Raw genomic sequence first — 16,657 nt, 5'->3', positions numbered from 1 at the left:
TAACTTGATGCATTTGTTACCTAGGGGAACAGGGCTATTTGAGGACTCCACCGTGACAACAAAGCAGCAATCGCTGCGGCAAGAGCTAACAGACATCTCCAAGATAGAGAGAATGCTGGACAAGCTCATTCATGAGTGCACACTTCAGTTAAAGCATCTCACAGATGATGAAACTAATCAGAGATATCCTTTTAAGGATAGAATATGAAGGGGTAGTTGGATGGGAGGCCTGAAAAGTGATGTCTTGGCCTAGACTTGAGCCATTGGGTGGTGCAGAGGAGAACAGCAGGGTATGATGGGGAGCAGGTTAGAGAATACTCCACCAGGATTTGGATCATTGCCTCCACATGATCCAGGGAATAGTGGCCAGTGCAGCCCTTTACTACCAAGACCTGAGAGAAGTTACTTTTGGATCACAACTCCCAAAACACCTTTACCAGCATGGTTTGTTGGCATGCCAGCTGGAGAATTCTTGAAGCTGTCACTCCAAGAAGGAACTTCTGTTAACACACACCTTTTTAAGTAGGAAAAAAAAACTGGAAAATAAAAGGTGGAAACATACCACTTTTTACTTACTGCAAGTAATAAGAACCCTCCCAAGGTGGTTCGGTGATGTGTGTTTGTTTTGGTGTTTTCTTTAACTTCCATCTCCTGTGTCCTACATTAGCATATGTCACATATCAGGATATCCGTGCCATCAGCAACTTCAATGAGCAGACGGTGATTGTGGTCAGGGCCCCACCAGAAACCCGGCTTGAGGTACCAGATGCCTGTGAGGTGAGCCTTGTTGGGCGAGGGGAAGGCAGATTACATTTTCCCCTCTCTAGGTAAGATATTAGGTTGGGGAACCTTTGACCAAACTGCTATTTTGGACTTCACTTTCCATAAATCCCAGCCAGCATGGCTAATGGCCAGGGATTATGGGAGTTGTTATCTAAAATATAGCTCTTCTACTAATAGAACAGTGCTAGGGAATGTTTGCCCCTACAGATTTTGGACTATAATTCTCATCAGTCTTAGCCCACCATATCCCATGCCTTTTGGGAGATAACCAAGGTGGGAAGGAGAGTGGAGGGCCCTGTCGAAGAGAAGAGGAAGAAGGGGCTGCTTTAAACTGGATCCCGGTGCCCAGTCATTGCCTCCTATCTGGGTTTAAAGCAGCCCCGGAGGCAAGGGAGCCACTCCTGGGCTCTCAAAGGGAAGCCCTACCTAGGAGAGGAAGAAATGGCAGCTGCCAGCTCTGGGCAACTTTTGGAACAATTGGGGCAGGACTCGCATGTGGAGCTTGCAAGGAGGGCTTTGAGAGGAGGACACTGCCTGCTCAACTTGCCTCCAGTGAGTCTCTTTTACTTATCCTCTTATGCCCCTAAGTTTTACCCTTGACTTATCCACGGGTCATAGGAAAATCTCTGATTTTGGCTTCAAAACCTGCCCTTGACTTATACATGAGATCAACTTATAGTCGAGTATATATGGCAAGTTGATTTCACAAAATGAAAAACAGGTTGGGTATGGGATCTTCCTTCTATGAGAAACGTTCCATTCACAGAAAATGTTTCAGTTCAGTTTGGAGAGATTTTCCTCCCACACGCCTCATTCTCCAGTGTCGCCAAACCCAGAGAATACTATTTTCCAGTAGTTAGAGGGGGCATTGTCAGAGGAAAAGGCAGAATCATAGAATCATAGAGTTTGAAGAGACCACAAGGGCCATCCATTCCAACCCCATGCCATGCAGGAAATCTCAATCAAAGCATACCCGACAGATGGCCATCCAGCCTCTGCTTAAAGACCTCCAAAGAAGGAGACTCCAACACACTCCGAGGGAGTGCGTTCCACTGTCAAACAGCCCTTACCATCAGGACGTTCTCCCTAATGTTGAGGCGGAATCTCTTTTCCTTCAGCTTGCATCCATTGTTCCGGGTCCTGTTCTCTGGAGCAGCAGAAGAAGCAGCACATTCCTCTGCCAAACAAGTGACACATATCTTCCTCCAGTTGTAGCTTAGAAGATCTTTTTAGCCACTCAAACATTGCCCTTGGCATAGCAGGGGATGGGTTGTGCTGTAACTTAATTCCATTTTCTTCTTCTCCAACTAGGAGAATGTCCAGCTTCACCTGAAAAGCGCCAATGGTCCCATCGATGTGTACCTGTGCCCTGAAGAAATTCTTGAGGATAGCCCAGCCAAGAAGAGCAGCTTCTCAGCTCCAGCACATCAGGAGAGTAGCAACTTCCCAACAGTGAAAAGTAAAGCAGGTAAAGGTGGAAGGGCCAACATCTTGATAACTCCAGAGGTGATTATATATGTTTTAAAAGATGCTACAGGGGACACCTTTTATTTTTTAAATAACTTTTATTCATTAAAAAACATATAACATACAAACATAAAATACAAAAATATATACATAATACAGACGACAAACTACATAACTTCCTAAGCTGCTCAGCTAATTCACAAAAAGTCTCTATTCACTAACCACTAGCTCTTACTAACTTTAAACTTAATACCCTCAGAATCTTAACTGTATTTCAAATGTACCCAACTGTCATTCCTTATCTGGATTACCATCTTTATCCTATTCTTCCCCAATTAATACATATATTCCGTCTAATAACATGGGATATTAACGACACATAAGAAGACAAATAAAATGTTAAATATCTCATTTTTCCCCTTTTCCATCAATCTTTATATTGTATATTTTTTATTTATTTTCCTAAACCTGTCCTTTATATTTAACCATTTAATATCCTATTGTTACTCCAACATTGCTATATATCTAATTTCTTTTTCTTCCATTTGAATATACAATGTACACGCCTCCCAATCCTTGCGAAACCTTAATAATGTTTTATTTTTTGAGAGGAAGGATAATTTATCCATTTCATACATATCGTATAGTTTTAATTTCCATTCGTCTAAGGACGGAATTTCTTCCAATTTCCAGTATCTTGCATACAATATCCTGACATCTGTTATTGCCAAAAATATCAGCTTCCCATTCTGTCTTTCCAATTCCTGTTCTTCTACTATATTCAGAAGGTACATCTTAGGGTCCATACGGATGTCAAATTTAAATATTTTTTTCATTTCCCCATGAATCATTTTCCAAAATTTCTTTGCCTTTTCACATAACCACCAGGTATGCATATATGTTCCTAATTCTATATTACATTTCCAACAGAGTCCCTTAATACCTTTGAACATTTTGGATAACTTATATGGCGTCAGATACCATCTATACATTGGCTTATAGCAGTTTTCCTTAATTTCTACATTATTTGAATATTTAATCCTCCTTCGCCATGTCCTTTCCCACTGTTCCAGCATAATATTTTGATTCAAATCCTTTTCCCAATTAATCATATAATCTTTGACTACCTCCTCTTCCATTTCCCATTTTACTTTCAAACTATAAAATTTTGATATCCTTTTTGTTTTCGTTTCTTCCTTCATCATTTTCTCTAATTCTGAGATGCTTGTTGCTATACCAATTGATCTTTGATCCATTTTAAATCTTTCAGCCAGTTGTCTATGCACAAACCAAATGCAAGAAAATCCCCCCTAACTATTTCTTCTTGTGTTTTTAATTTTTGCTTTCCTTGTTCTACCTTGAGTATGTCACTATATTGGATCCATTTATTTTCACTATATACTTCTCACCTCAAAAAGGCTTCTCGTGAGGAAGCCCAGAAAGGAATTTTTGGGCACCATCTTGCTTTATACTTCATCCAGATACGAAGCAGAGTTTTACGTACAAAGTGATTATTAAATTCTCTATCTATTTTACTCTTATCATAAAATAGATAGGCATGAAATCCGAATTTCAATCCAAATCTTTCCACTGTTAAGTTTCTGCTATTTTCCAATTTAAACCAATTTATCATCCAATCCAATATACATGCATGAAAATACCATTTTAAATTGGGAAGACCTAATCCACCATTTTTAATTCTGTCCTGCAAGATTTTTAATTTTATTCTGGGCTTTTTATTTTGCCAAATAAACTTGGAAATATCTTTATTCCAGTCCGCAAATACCGCATCTTTCGTAATAATGGGGATATTTTGAAACAAAAAAATCATTTTAGGGAGTACTGACATCTTTATCGTAGCTATCCTTCCTGACCATGAAATTTGTAAATCTTGCCATTTCTTTAAATCTATTTTGATTTCCTTCCAGATTTTTTTATAATTATTTTGAAATAATTCCGTATTTTTTGTTGTCAAGTTTATTCCTAAATACTTCAGCTGTTTCTTTTTTTGAAATCCTTTTTTCCCCACTATTCTCTTTACATCTTCATCTACAATATTCATTGTTAACATCATTGTTTTCGTTTGATTAATTCTATATCCCACTACCTTCCCATACTCTTTGAGCATTTTCATTAGGTGTTCACTACATTCAACAGCATTTGATATGGTTAAAACTAGGTCATCCGCATAGGCTCGCAATTTATAATTTTCACTTTTGACCTGCACACCTTCAATCAAAACATCACTTCTAATCTTATTCAGAAAAATCTCCAGGGTTAAAATAAATAGTAATGGAGCAAGTGGGCAACCTTGCCTAACACCTTTAGTTATTTTAAACATACAGTGCTACCTCGGGTTACGAAATTAATTCGTTCCGCGGCGCCGTTCGTAACCCGATACATTTCGCAACCCGAAAAGGCGCTGGAAAGCCGCTAGCCGCGCTTCCGATTTGAATTTCGCGCCGAAATTAATTTCGTAACCCGAAAAATCTTTCGTAACCCGGAACAGTTTTTTTAAATCTAACTTTTTCGTACCCCGGAAATTTCGTAACGCGGTCAATTCGTATCCCGGGGTACCACTGTATTTGTTTTGTCCCCATTAATCGAAACATATGCCTCCTGCTTAGAATGTATCTTCGTAATCCAATTTATAAAATTTTCTCCTACCTCCATCCTTTTCAACACCATAAACATGAAATCCCATCTAATATTATCAAAAGCCTTCTCTGCATCTAAAAATATCATTGCCAATTTTTTATTAATACATTTTTCTTGCATTTCAATAAAATTTAGCAAATTTCTGATATTATTCTTAATTTTCCTATTAGGGAGAAAGCAGTTTTGATCCGTATGTATCCAATTCATCAAAACTTTTTTCAATCTGTCTGCCAATACTGATGCTAGTAATTTATAATCAGAATTCAAAAGTGAGATGGGTCTATAATTGTTTGGTTCCAATAGTTCTCTATTTTCCTTTTGTATTAAAATTATATTACCTTGATTCCATGTTTGAGGTGTTTGTTCTTTCAGAATATGGTTCATTGTTTCCACTAATGGAGGTCCTAATTCTTTTTCAAACAATTTATAGTATTCATTAGTGAAGCCATCAAGACCTGGAGATTTCCCTGTCTTTGATCTATAGATAGCTTTTAACACTTCTTCTAATGTTATAGGGCCATTCAAAATCTGTTTCTGTTCAGATGTCAACTTTTAAAATTCCTGTTCCTCTAGATATTTTTCTATCCTCGCGTTCTTTTCACCAGTCTCTTTGTATAGTTCCGTAAAGTATCTTTAAAAAGTTTTTTTAATTTGCGTTTTATCCGTTACAATTTTACCTCCATTCTTTATTTTAGCTATTACTCTTTTAGCTCTTTCTTTTTTCAACATGTGCGCCAGTAATTTCCCTGGTTTATTTGCCCCTTCGAAATATCTATGTTTCATAAATTTTGTTTTTTTTATCAATTTCCTCCACTGTGAGGATTGATATTTGTTTCTGTATATATTTTATTTCTTTAGAAGCCTCTACTTTCGTCAAGTCCCTTTTTAGAATTTTTTCCCATTTCTCCAATTCTGCATTCAATTTATTCAATTTCTCTTTCTTTTTCTTTTTCTTCCTCCATTCGATATTCTTTTGGATTAGGCATCCCCTTATAACCGCTTTTGACACATCCCAGACCAGGGGTAGGCAACCTTTTTGAGCCGGGGTCCGGGTTGCTGTCCCTCAGACAACTGGGGGTCCGAAGCCAAAAAATAAATAATTAAATAATTTTTAAAAATTTAAATAAATAAATAAACTGGGACAAATGTAGGACAACATTTTCAAATGGTGGACACTTTTTTTAAAAAAGTGGAGGGCACGCAAAAACATTTGCTGATTTTTTTAAAAAATGTTAATATAAATGCATGTTTCTGAGGTGTCTATAGACAATTGCCCCTGCGCGCGAGAGGCCAAAGGCCCCAGCGGCAATCGGCGGCAGGACCGGGCTGGGGCTGGTCCCAAGGCCTCGCTGGGCCGCATCCGGCCCGCGGGCCGCAGGTTGCCTACCCCTGTCCCAGACTATTTGCATTGGGCATTCTTTTTGAGTATTTTCTCTAAAATAGTTGACAATTTGCTGTTTAATTTCTAACAGATTTTTTTCATCTTTCAAAATATTCAAATGTAGTCTCCAATTGTATTCCCTTCTGCCAAACTCCAATTCTAAAATTACTGGATTATGATCTGACCATACTTTAGGGCATGTTTTTACCTTATAGACCTTAGATACCAATTGAACTGAGATCCAGAACATGTCAAGCCTAGACCACGATTTATGTCTATTAGAGAAGAAGGTAAATTCTTTTGCATTCCCATATTTAATTCTCCAAGGGTAAAACTGCTAAGTCAGTCAACTCGAAAAAGTCTTTGGGGAGTTTTCCTTGGTTTTTCTTAATTATCTTATCTGATATTCTATCTAATTTTGGATCTACAACCCCATTCCAATCTCCCATCATAATTATTGTTTCATGGTCCAATGTAATCAATTTCTCCCTTTAATTTTTTATAAAAATTTGCCTTTATTTTCCAAAGGGCCGTACAGTCCAATCAATAAAATCTTTTGTGCATTATATTCCAGTTCAACAATAAGATAATGACCTTCCGGATCATCAAAAAATTTCCTTGCTTCGTGTCTATTTTTAACATATATAACTACTCCTTTCTTTTTAAATTTAGATGATGCTACAAACTCTTGACCCAATGTAACACATCATAAATGTTTAATTTCCCTATGTCTTATTCTTGTTTCTTGAAGACAACAAACATCTAAATTTAATTTTTGTAAATGATGAAAAATCTTTTTTCTTTTCTGGGGTGTATTCATTCCTTGGACATTCCATGTCCCTAATTTCAAAATTTCGTATGAACCCATAATGTTTCTCAAAAATATAGTATGAAAGTAGTCTATTTATCAATTGTCAAAATATTCCTCAAAGAAATCTTTGTGTTCTCCTCTTAATTCCTCAATGTCACCTGTATCACTTTGATTATCTAGTCGATATTCCAGACTTTTTAGAAAGTCTGTTGTGACTGCATCAAGGTTGTTGATTTCTCCTCTTCGTGTTCTTCTCTTCTAATAGTGAACAAGTCCTCTGCAACTGCTGCGATTGCTCCTAATTCATTCCCTCTTTCGTCTCCTTCTTCTTGTTGTTGTTCTTCCTGCCGTCCTGATCCTGGTTCATCCTTCGATTTTTCCTGCCCCTTCTTCCATTCAGAAAACTTCCTTATAAAGCTTCTAGCCTATTCAGGCGAGGATATCTTCACCCTTTTTTTCAGCCACCAAAACGTCAACCCCTCGGGTATTTCTCATCAATACTGAACCTTTTCTCTCCTTAGAAGCATTGTTAGGTTTGTATACTCCCTTCTCTTACATAGCAACCTCGCCGGGATATCCTTCAAGACTTTCAACTCTTGCCCTTCATATTGAAATGGTGATTCATTATGTTTATTCAAGAAATGATCACGTGTTTGTTTTCTAACAAAATGAAGAGCCACATCTCTTGGCAAACCCCTTTGTTTAGCTACTTGAGAGTTAACACGATACAGTGTATAAATTTCAAGTTCAAAAGTTTTCACCTCTTTTTCTAAGAATTTGGCAATTTTTGGAATCAATTTTGCATTCAGATCTTCCTTTTTTCCCTCTAATAGTCCTCTGATTTTCACCGATTTCTCCCTCAACTTTTGCTTCCATATTGCTTTCTCATCCAGGTCCTCTTTTCTATCTCCTGTTTTAGCTAAATCTCTCTCCACCTTTTCGCTTTTAAATTCCAATATATCCACTCTTCTTTTTGTAACCTGCAAGTCAGCCATCATCTTATCTACTGTCTGGTTAATTTCCTTAAGATCTGCACGTATCTCTTGCTTTATTTCCCTTTTAAAGTCATTCATTTGTTTTGTTATGTTTGAAGAGAGTGCTTCCATCTTTTCCAAAAGTAGTTGGTTAATATCTATACTTTTAATTTTTTCAATTGAAAGTTTTCTCTGGGGTTGGGTTTGCATATTTATTTTTTGCGCTTGACTACGGGTATTCATCTTGTCTGCCTGCATTTTATCCACCTTTTACACCAGCAACTGTCACCCTAGCAGTCTTAAATAACAAGCACGGTATAAACACTCCAACCTCTCCCAGTCAATTCCCCCTTTAATGTTCCAAATAACTATCTCCCTTTCAGGATTCCTTCCTCGGTCTTTCAATTACAAATTCCCCCTAGTCCATTACTCCTCCATTACCGCTCTCCTCTTCCTTTATACAGATTCTTAAATACAGTTCCAAAGTCCAAACTTAACTTGTCAGTCCACACTCTTCAAACTCTATGCCGTCAATCTTATAACCTCTGCGCCTTGATCTCTTTCAATCTTTATTCCCTTTTCATTTCAGTCTCTTACAATCTCTATAGTTTTTAAAATTGGCGACGCCCTTGTGTGAAATAATCTTCACAACTGATCATGCGGCTGTGGATTGCTCTCTGGTCCCACCGCACCTTACAGACTCGGCTTGGCTCCTCTCTCGTCTCCTGTTCCAAACCGATTCTGCTTACACAGCCTTGGGGTGCAGATCCTGGACCTCCATTGAGCCCCCTCTGAACCCCCTATTCCCAGGGGGTATTTTCTGGTCTTCAGAGCCCTTCGGACCAGATCCTCCACATGCAGTGAGAACACCACTCAGGAGGTTCCTGAGTTGTGACTCGTCAGGACACCATTACCAACCGGAAGGGGACACCTTTTATTAATGGTTCCTGAACTGACTTGCAGGGCTGGTTCCAAATTTGAGGAACTCTGGGGCAGGTTTTGCAAAAGTTAAATTTTTTTACTACAACTTCCATAGTGTTTCAACCATTATGAGGGGTTTTCATCCATTATGATGGGGAGTTTTGTCCAAAAATTCACTTTTCCAAACTCTGCCCCAGTCAGAGCGTGCCCCCACGACACCACTATCAGGCCATTGTCATTGATTTCCCATAAAATCCTGCAATATAGCATCATTCTGTTGCATGCTTGGGAGTGGGGTTAAAATGGAAGTACCTGGAGCTAGGGTTCAGTTTTTTTCCCTGTTAAACAGGAGGCCCCTGGAGTCAACTTTGAATCCTACTGACAGCTGGGCTGTTACAAAACAAATGGGTGTCCTGCATAACCTGTGTTCAGGACAGGAGGCCACTCTCAGGACATATAGAGAAACAGAATGAATTCCATTTGGCAAGAGGGTCAGACAAGGTTTCATTTTGCCACCCTATCTGTTAGTTGCAGCTTTATACTAATATTTATTCTCGTAACACAGAAAGACACTGACCTCATCTTACATAGACCTTGAATCTATTCAGGTGTATTCTTATAACCAAACTTTCACCTCTTTTAGAATTATATAGCAAAGTGTTACAATCTTGTCCTAGTGTGCCTGTTTACAGGTATTTCTACACTGGAATTTTGTTGGGTATTAGGCAACAAGGTTCATCAAGAAAGCAATATAGCATACCATTTGTAGGAGTTTGGACTATAGTGATTGCTTTTTGCAGCAGCAGTCTGTAGGTGGACAGTCGTTGCCGAAAGCAAAATCTTATGCTCTGCTACCAGAAACAGTGGGATTCCCAGCTGGTTGATGGTTTTAACCAGTTGCAAAAAACAATATTTTTGGCTGATGGTGGTGACATGGATTTATTCAAGCAGTGATAAAATCAGGACAACCCCAGGAAGTTTGGGACAGGATGAGATGTTGAGAAATACAATAGAGGCTAGCAGGGAGATTGGCTTACTGCATTAGGGTGAGATATCTCTTTTGCCTTTGACCTTTAAGAAGAAATGCACATGGCAGGGGATTGGGAAGAAACAATATTTACATCCATTAAGTTACATGATCCTTTCCACATGCCTCAGGTCTTATGGGAACCACTCATGGAAAGTTCACTTGGCTTTGCAAAGGTTATCATGGTCTGTATGTAACTGCGGTTATAACAAAATATGACAAAGTATTTATACCCTGAAATAACATGGATTATGCAGTGTGTGCTAACACAATGTAATTTCCTTGCTCCCTTGTTATAAAACTGGTACTGTAACTTGTTACAAATAATTCTACATTATGTTCTCTCTTTCTCTCTTTAGCTGAGTCAGTTAAGACAGAGCTGCCAAGTTCTCTTATGGAAGGCGAAGATGGTCTCCTAGAGCTGCCTCAGAACCTCTTACAACAGACCGAGGACCAGCTCCCTTCTGCTTCCTATAGTGATGCAGCCCCCTTTGTTAGCTTCTCCCCTTCCCTTGACCAAGACTACTTGTGGGGACTGGAGGAGGGTGAAGGTGTCAGTGACCTATTTGAAGCCTATGACTTAGGAGACCTGCTAAAGAACTGAAGCCAGCATTCCTCCGTACTTTCTATGGTGCTAATATTTCCCCATGCTCTACTCCAAAGCCTTGGGTTTTAGGCTGAAGTGTCTTCTTGTGTTTGGGCCTGGTGGAACGTTTGCAGTGGAAGGGCCCATGAATAAGCCGTTCCTGACTAGTGGACCATCACACATTCCAGGCTTTTCCAAAATTGCCAATGAGGGAGTATCAAGTGTTGCTCTGGTGATGTTTTTGTGGGCTCCTTCCTTCCAGGTCTCCTTGGGCATGCTCTGCAGGTTTTGAGAGATTGGAATGATGATTACATCTTCACCAACCTTCTCTCAGTGCACTCTGACAGAAGCCTCAGGGGCCTGTGACTTTTCTAAGAAGCCTGCAAGCCCTTTATTCTTATGTTCTTGTTCTGCACTGATTTCTCACCTGAGCAGAAAAGGATAGGGAAGGCAAACAGTTGCCCTTCAGACATTTTATACTGCAATACTCATTAGCCCCAACCAAAATGATAATTTGTCAGGAATGGTAGGAGTTGTCACCCTAAACATTGGGAAGGCACAAAGTTGCCCCAGTCCAGAATGCTGCCAGTGGTCTATGTGATTTGTGGGTACAGAAGAAAGAGTGGTCCACAAAAGAAGATTGAAATGGGTAATTTCCCACTTTCACTTATTGAGAATAACAGTCTCAGTCTCTGATATGAAATATCTTCTTAACAAAAGACATGTTTCTCCAGGAATTGGAAATGTTGCGTGGGCTGCAACTCCCAAAATCCCATAGTCAGAATGGCTGCTGGCCTTCCTGGCTGGGGGATTCTAGGAGTTGTAGTCCCACAAAGCAACAGTTCCCAGTTCTCATCCTGTTGTTGGGGTCATTTCCAAATACTTGTGGCATGGAATAATATGTCTCTTGCTACAGTTTACTTTGGCAGGTGTCACTGCTGAAATGGGTTGGCTTTCCATGGCTTCTAACATCAAGCTCTTTTCCAGTTTTGTTATCCTGCCTTCTGGACATCCCAGCATGCTCTTGATTTTATGCTTGCAAGAGCATTTGTTTCTTGATGCGAATACATCATGTGGCACTTTAATTCTCTTATCAAGTCAATTGAAGAGGCTTTCTTTGGGTCTCACATGGTGGGTGGAACAAGATACACAGTAAGCTGCTAAGAGCTAAGACCTTTACTTGGCTATATACATTTCTTACTCAGATTTTTATGAAGGGGCTAAATTACATTTCTGGAACTGGATCCACACACACTCCATTTGCCTTCTGCTTCTTCAATGAAATATATTCACATTGGCTGCTTTCATCATATTCTTAGGGCTATTTCTGGTTGACCAGTTCTTTTCCTTGCATCTATATAAAATACAAAACATTGTTTTTTTTCCATGGGAGTGTCATTTCAAGTTAGGTTCTATCAAGGAATAATAACCCCTTAGCCTTACTGCTCTGATGAACTGGATAAGAGTTCATCAGAGCAGTATGAAGGATTCAAGGATTTAAAGGAGCGTTTTCTTTTAGACCTGATAGGTTTGGATTTCTTTAAAAGAGACTTTCTCAAACTAGTAGGTTGTACTACAGCTCTGACAATCCCCGGCCAACATGGCCATTGGATGACTCCATCTTTATAGCACACTGGCTTGAAGGCAAGCCAATGGCATTTCATTTTTTTACTTTTTTCTCATTGGTTCCAGAAATTTTTAGTTTGTTTCCCAAGACCTCCTCCCCAACCTTATATCTCAGAAAGGTGCTTGCTTTGTCATCTTTGGAGATGACAGACTTATGACTGCTCCTCATCTTAATTTGGCTCAATAAATAAAGCCTTTTCCGTCCCCACGACGTATGAAATAGGACAGGTGAGAGATCACAAACAGGGAAATTGCTGTAGGAGTATGTACAGTTTTGGAGTTGTGCAAATTCTTGGTACAGTGGTACAGCATATTCTTGGTACACGCTATCGTACTTTCTCAGGGATCAAAGATTTCACTTTTGGTGCTACTACACAAATACTATGCTGCCTTGGGGGATGTTGCTGCTGAATGCACTTGTAGGTTTCCCCTACACTTGCACACACTTGGTGTAGTATATTTTGATTTGATTTAGCATTGACATAGGGATCTAAATTTCATCTAGATTTTAGTATAAATTTTAGTATAAATAGCATTGCTTGAGCTGGAAGTTTGACCCACCCTGTATCCCATCTTATTTTTTCTGAAGTGTAGGATTGTGATTGTAGTAATTCATCCAGAGGTATATCATTATATGTGTCTTTCATTCTGAGGACAGAGCTCAGGGATGAACTGGGATGCTAAATTTGGACTGAATTCAATAGGCCCTGTTGTTATGTTAGTTTGCATAAGGATAGTCTTGCGCCTGGTGCTTGCCTGATCCTAAAGGCACAAATCATGTACTGATTTGAACAGATGGTCCATTCGTTCTGTCATCCTCCCACCTAGCCCACAGCACTGAACTCTTGAATAAATTAAGCATCCATCCTATTTAAAATGTTAGTGGGTTTCAGCTTTAGGTCTTATCCCAATGACAGAAGACAGCATCTTCAGCAGCTGTTTTAGGCTGACTTTCTTACTAAAATATAGTAAGTGTGTGTCTTGCCCTCATCACTTCTGGCTGCAAGTGGAGCTATTGCATGATAGAATGTTTCCCTATATTAAAATGAAAATTATTCGCATATAGACAACTAGATGTCAGGGGAAAGGGTCTGAACTTAGCCTTTTCTTCAGGCATGCTAGTTTTCTCTGCAAAGATTTGTTGAAGTGCTTAAAAGGTGAGTCCCAGGCAACTATGCAAAACAGTACAGTCCAAGCAGAGGTTTGTGATGTGGGAAACCTTCGGTTAGCCGGATGTTTTAGCCTGATGGCTAATGGTAAAGAACTGGGAATTACAGGCCAAAACACTTGGTGGTTCTTCCAGCCTAGGTTGATGGAATTAGGATTAGGCCTGTTGGTGTACCACTAAATGAAAGCACTTGTCAGTCCTTAAGAGACTGAAAGAAGGGAAGATTAGCTGGCATGGTAATCATGTGCCTCAGTTTCTTCCTTGCTACTAATAATTTGTCATTTGGACTAATAGGGATAAGTTTGAGCAGATCTGTATGTCACTTGAGTAACAAATGTTGAATCAAGGCACGTACCTCTCAGGTTGCCTTCTGCAACTTGTGCTTTGCAGATGTTTGGGACTAAAATCATCCTCGATTGATGGGGGCAGTTGTAGCCCAAAACATCTGGAGATGTCACATTGAAGAAGGCTGCCTCAGTGGAATCATTGATGTAGTACATTTAGAAAATTTAGAATGTATGCTCTGCTTTACATATTAGTGTTATGTTAGATTTTCACTGATAAAAATAGTGAGGGTTCAAATATTATTTTTTTAGATGAACTGTTCACTGCCTTTCTGTACTTGTTCCTTTGCCCCTAGTCTGTGACTTGTGCATGCTATTTTTCTTGGAGTGATTCCCAGCAAACAGGCAACAGTTTGTATTATGCTATTGCATTATGATGTGGCTGGTTAGAGCAAGTGAGAGGCAAGTAATTTCCCATCCCTCCTCATGACCTGCCTTTTAATGAAGATTTGTCTATTTGTTTTAAAAGTGATTTCATTGAAAGAGTGAGGGAAAATACACTCCTGTAGAAGCAGTGCTGGCAGAAATGTTTGACTGGAAGCAGAGCTTGGAAAACTTGCTATCTTGACTTGGCATAGCCAAGAGATTGCTGGTTGAGAAATTTGGGGAGTTAATAATCCAAAAATGTAACTTCCACACTCTTATTGGAAGCACTGTCCATTTGACAAGCCTAAGTTTTGTGAATATTGTCATGGCACTGTCTGTAGATGATCCTTTCCTTTCCCCAAAGTGAATTAGCATTGGTTTGTGTATGGATTGGGAGATAAGATGAATGACTTGTCAACCCTGGAAGAGTTCAGGATTACAGTTTGTCTTCCAGTGGCAAAGGTGTTCATCAAATCTCCTTCCTTGAAATTCTCTTCCATTATAAATTTTGGTGATAAATTTTGCTGAAAGCATGTATTTGTCAGTGCCCTTTTGAAAATATGTGGGCAGGTGAGAGGTCTTAGTGCCAGTGGAAACCAACTTTGATCAGTTACCAACCATTCATTGAAAGCTCCTTATTTCCTTGTATCCTAGCATTCAGATTAAACCAAATCCCTTCTTTCCTTTGCTGTGCTGCTAAGAGCTCTAAATAAGATGACTACCTCCATACTTTTCCTTGACAAAGGGGCCTAAGGAAGCAAGCCATATGAAGTCTGAATGCATGTCAGAGATGCATGTCAACTTTGCATCACAGCACCTGAAGCAAAGGCAGTACATACCAGGGGTGTGTGGTGTTTCTTATGCAGCCAGATGCCTTACACTAAGTGTGTGATAGAGTCTTGGTGCATTCTGGTTTTGCATGGTTTATTCCTCTCTGGATGCCAGTTGCATTCAGCATTCACAGCCCAGCAACACTGTTCAAATAAGGAAGGGGTGGTTAGGAATCATGGAGAGCACTAAAGGGCCAATGGCAAGCCTGCCAAGGGCTAGGTTCACCTGTTGAAACTACCAGCCCTCCTATAGAAGTTTGCTGCTTTTTGATTTTGTATCGATCAGTTTTCCCCACCCTGGTGCCTCCAGATATTTTGGGCTTCAGCTGCAACCTTCTCTCACCATTTGGCTATGTTAGCTGAAGGTGTTGGGAGTTGCATTCCAAAATATACCATTTTGAAAATAAGGTTTTTGAACAAATTGTAATTGATTTCTTTGTGTAGATTAAGTTTGTTGTACATAAGAAAATTCCTTGTGGTTTTGGAGCTTAATCAATTGTTACATAATATTGTGTTTATTGATTGTAACTATTTTGGAACTTGGATTGCAGAATAATTAGTACTCCATGTTCCTTAGTTTGCCGTTCGTTTTAGTTCACACCAGCTTTAGCTCCAAGCTAGATTTTAATACAAGTTGAGCATGCATTAACAATGAATTGCAGCTTAACTTTAGTCTTAATTCAGCACATATTTTCAGAAGCATGTGTCTGATTTTCTCAGTGCTTCCTGCTCTGCAAGGCATCTTTAAAATCCCTCCAAATGTATGGGGCTGAGTCTTAATATTTGTCGAAGTTGTATATAATTATTGCACTGTATTTATAATGGAAACCATCTTTGACACTGTTCTGCTGCATTGTTATTGTGCGGTGTTTTTGAAATTGAATATTTAAAAAGCATTCTAGGGCTTTTCTGTGATGTTTGGCTTGGCCCTTGTGAATGGACCTGTTTTTATGGGGATGGGAGGTTGTTTTTGTTTTAAACTCAAGGCACTTGATAATGTGTTTGTGTGAACAACAAAAGGAAATAAATTGTTTGAAATAAATGGTGGGTTATCAAAGTGCTTGCTTCTTTTATTAAAACTTTCTAAATCCCACCTCCAGCATCCTAACAGCTTCTCATATATGGTATCTTTATAATGTAGATGTAGGCAGAAGGTAGATTTGCATTGATTGATAGATAACCTTAGTGGCTTGCAGTAGATTACCAAAATTTCAGATTTTTTAAGTGAATAAATAGCAGGACTTACTGTTCCTAAAAATTACTGTGCCTGGACCCCTAGTAGATTATAAATGTGAAATGAAGGTGCGTTACACACCGCCATTTACTACACACTCCGCGCGTCCTAGGGTTAGGAAGGGGCGTACTAGGGTTAGGAAGGGTCTCACCTTCCTAACCGGCCCCATTCCTAGGACACACGGAGTGCGTAGTAAATGGTGGCGCCCGTCCACACAGGCGCCGCCATATTTACATCTCGGACACACAGCGTCCGGAAGTGGTATGGCGGAAGTGACACCGCGAGCACGCGCCTCACAGCGCCACTTCTGAGGGCCAAAAAGGAGCTCCTTTTTAGCTGTGCCGGGAAGTCTCACGGTCTGGCCGGCGGGGCTTCTCAGCATAGCTAACGATGGCAGCGGCAGACCACCCACTTTAGGGCAGTCTGTAACGCACCAAAGAAGGCTTATGATAACTAGGTATAGGTTTGGATGTATGGAAAA

At 39.6% G+C, this 16,657-nt stretch overlaps 1 protein-coding gene across 1 annotated transcript in view; it reads left to right on the top strand.

Annotated features, from left to right (window-relative positions):
- The window catches only part of E2F2 (E2F transcription factor 2), a 71,318-nt gene extending 55,332 nt beyond the window's left edge, over window positions 1-15,986 (top strand). Inside the window, exons 4-7 of the mRNA XM_089478750.1 lie at window positions 25-183; window positions 663-777; window positions 2,095-2,251; window positions 10,382-15,986. Of these exons, the coding sequence (XP_089334876.1) occupies window positions 25-183; window positions 663-777; window positions 2,095-2,251; window positions 10,382-10,626 (676 nt within the window). The 3' untranslated portion in view covers window positions 10,627-15,986. The remainder of the gene's footprint in view (window positions 1-24; window positions 184-662; window positions 778-2,094; window positions 2,252-10,381) is intronic.
- Window positions 15,987-16,657: the final 671 nt, after the last annotated feature.

This window comes from Sceloporus occidentalis, unplaced genomic scaffold (genome assembly GCF_023333645.1).
Source record: "Sceloporus occidentalis isolate IW3139 unplaced genomic scaffold, rSceOcc1.0.p SCAF_13, whole genome shotgun sequence".
NCBI lineage: Eukaryota > Metazoa > Chordata > Lepidosauria > Squamata > Phrynosomatidae > Sceloporus > Sceloporus occidentalis.
This window is presented reverse-complemented; position numbering and strand designations above follow the sequence as displayed.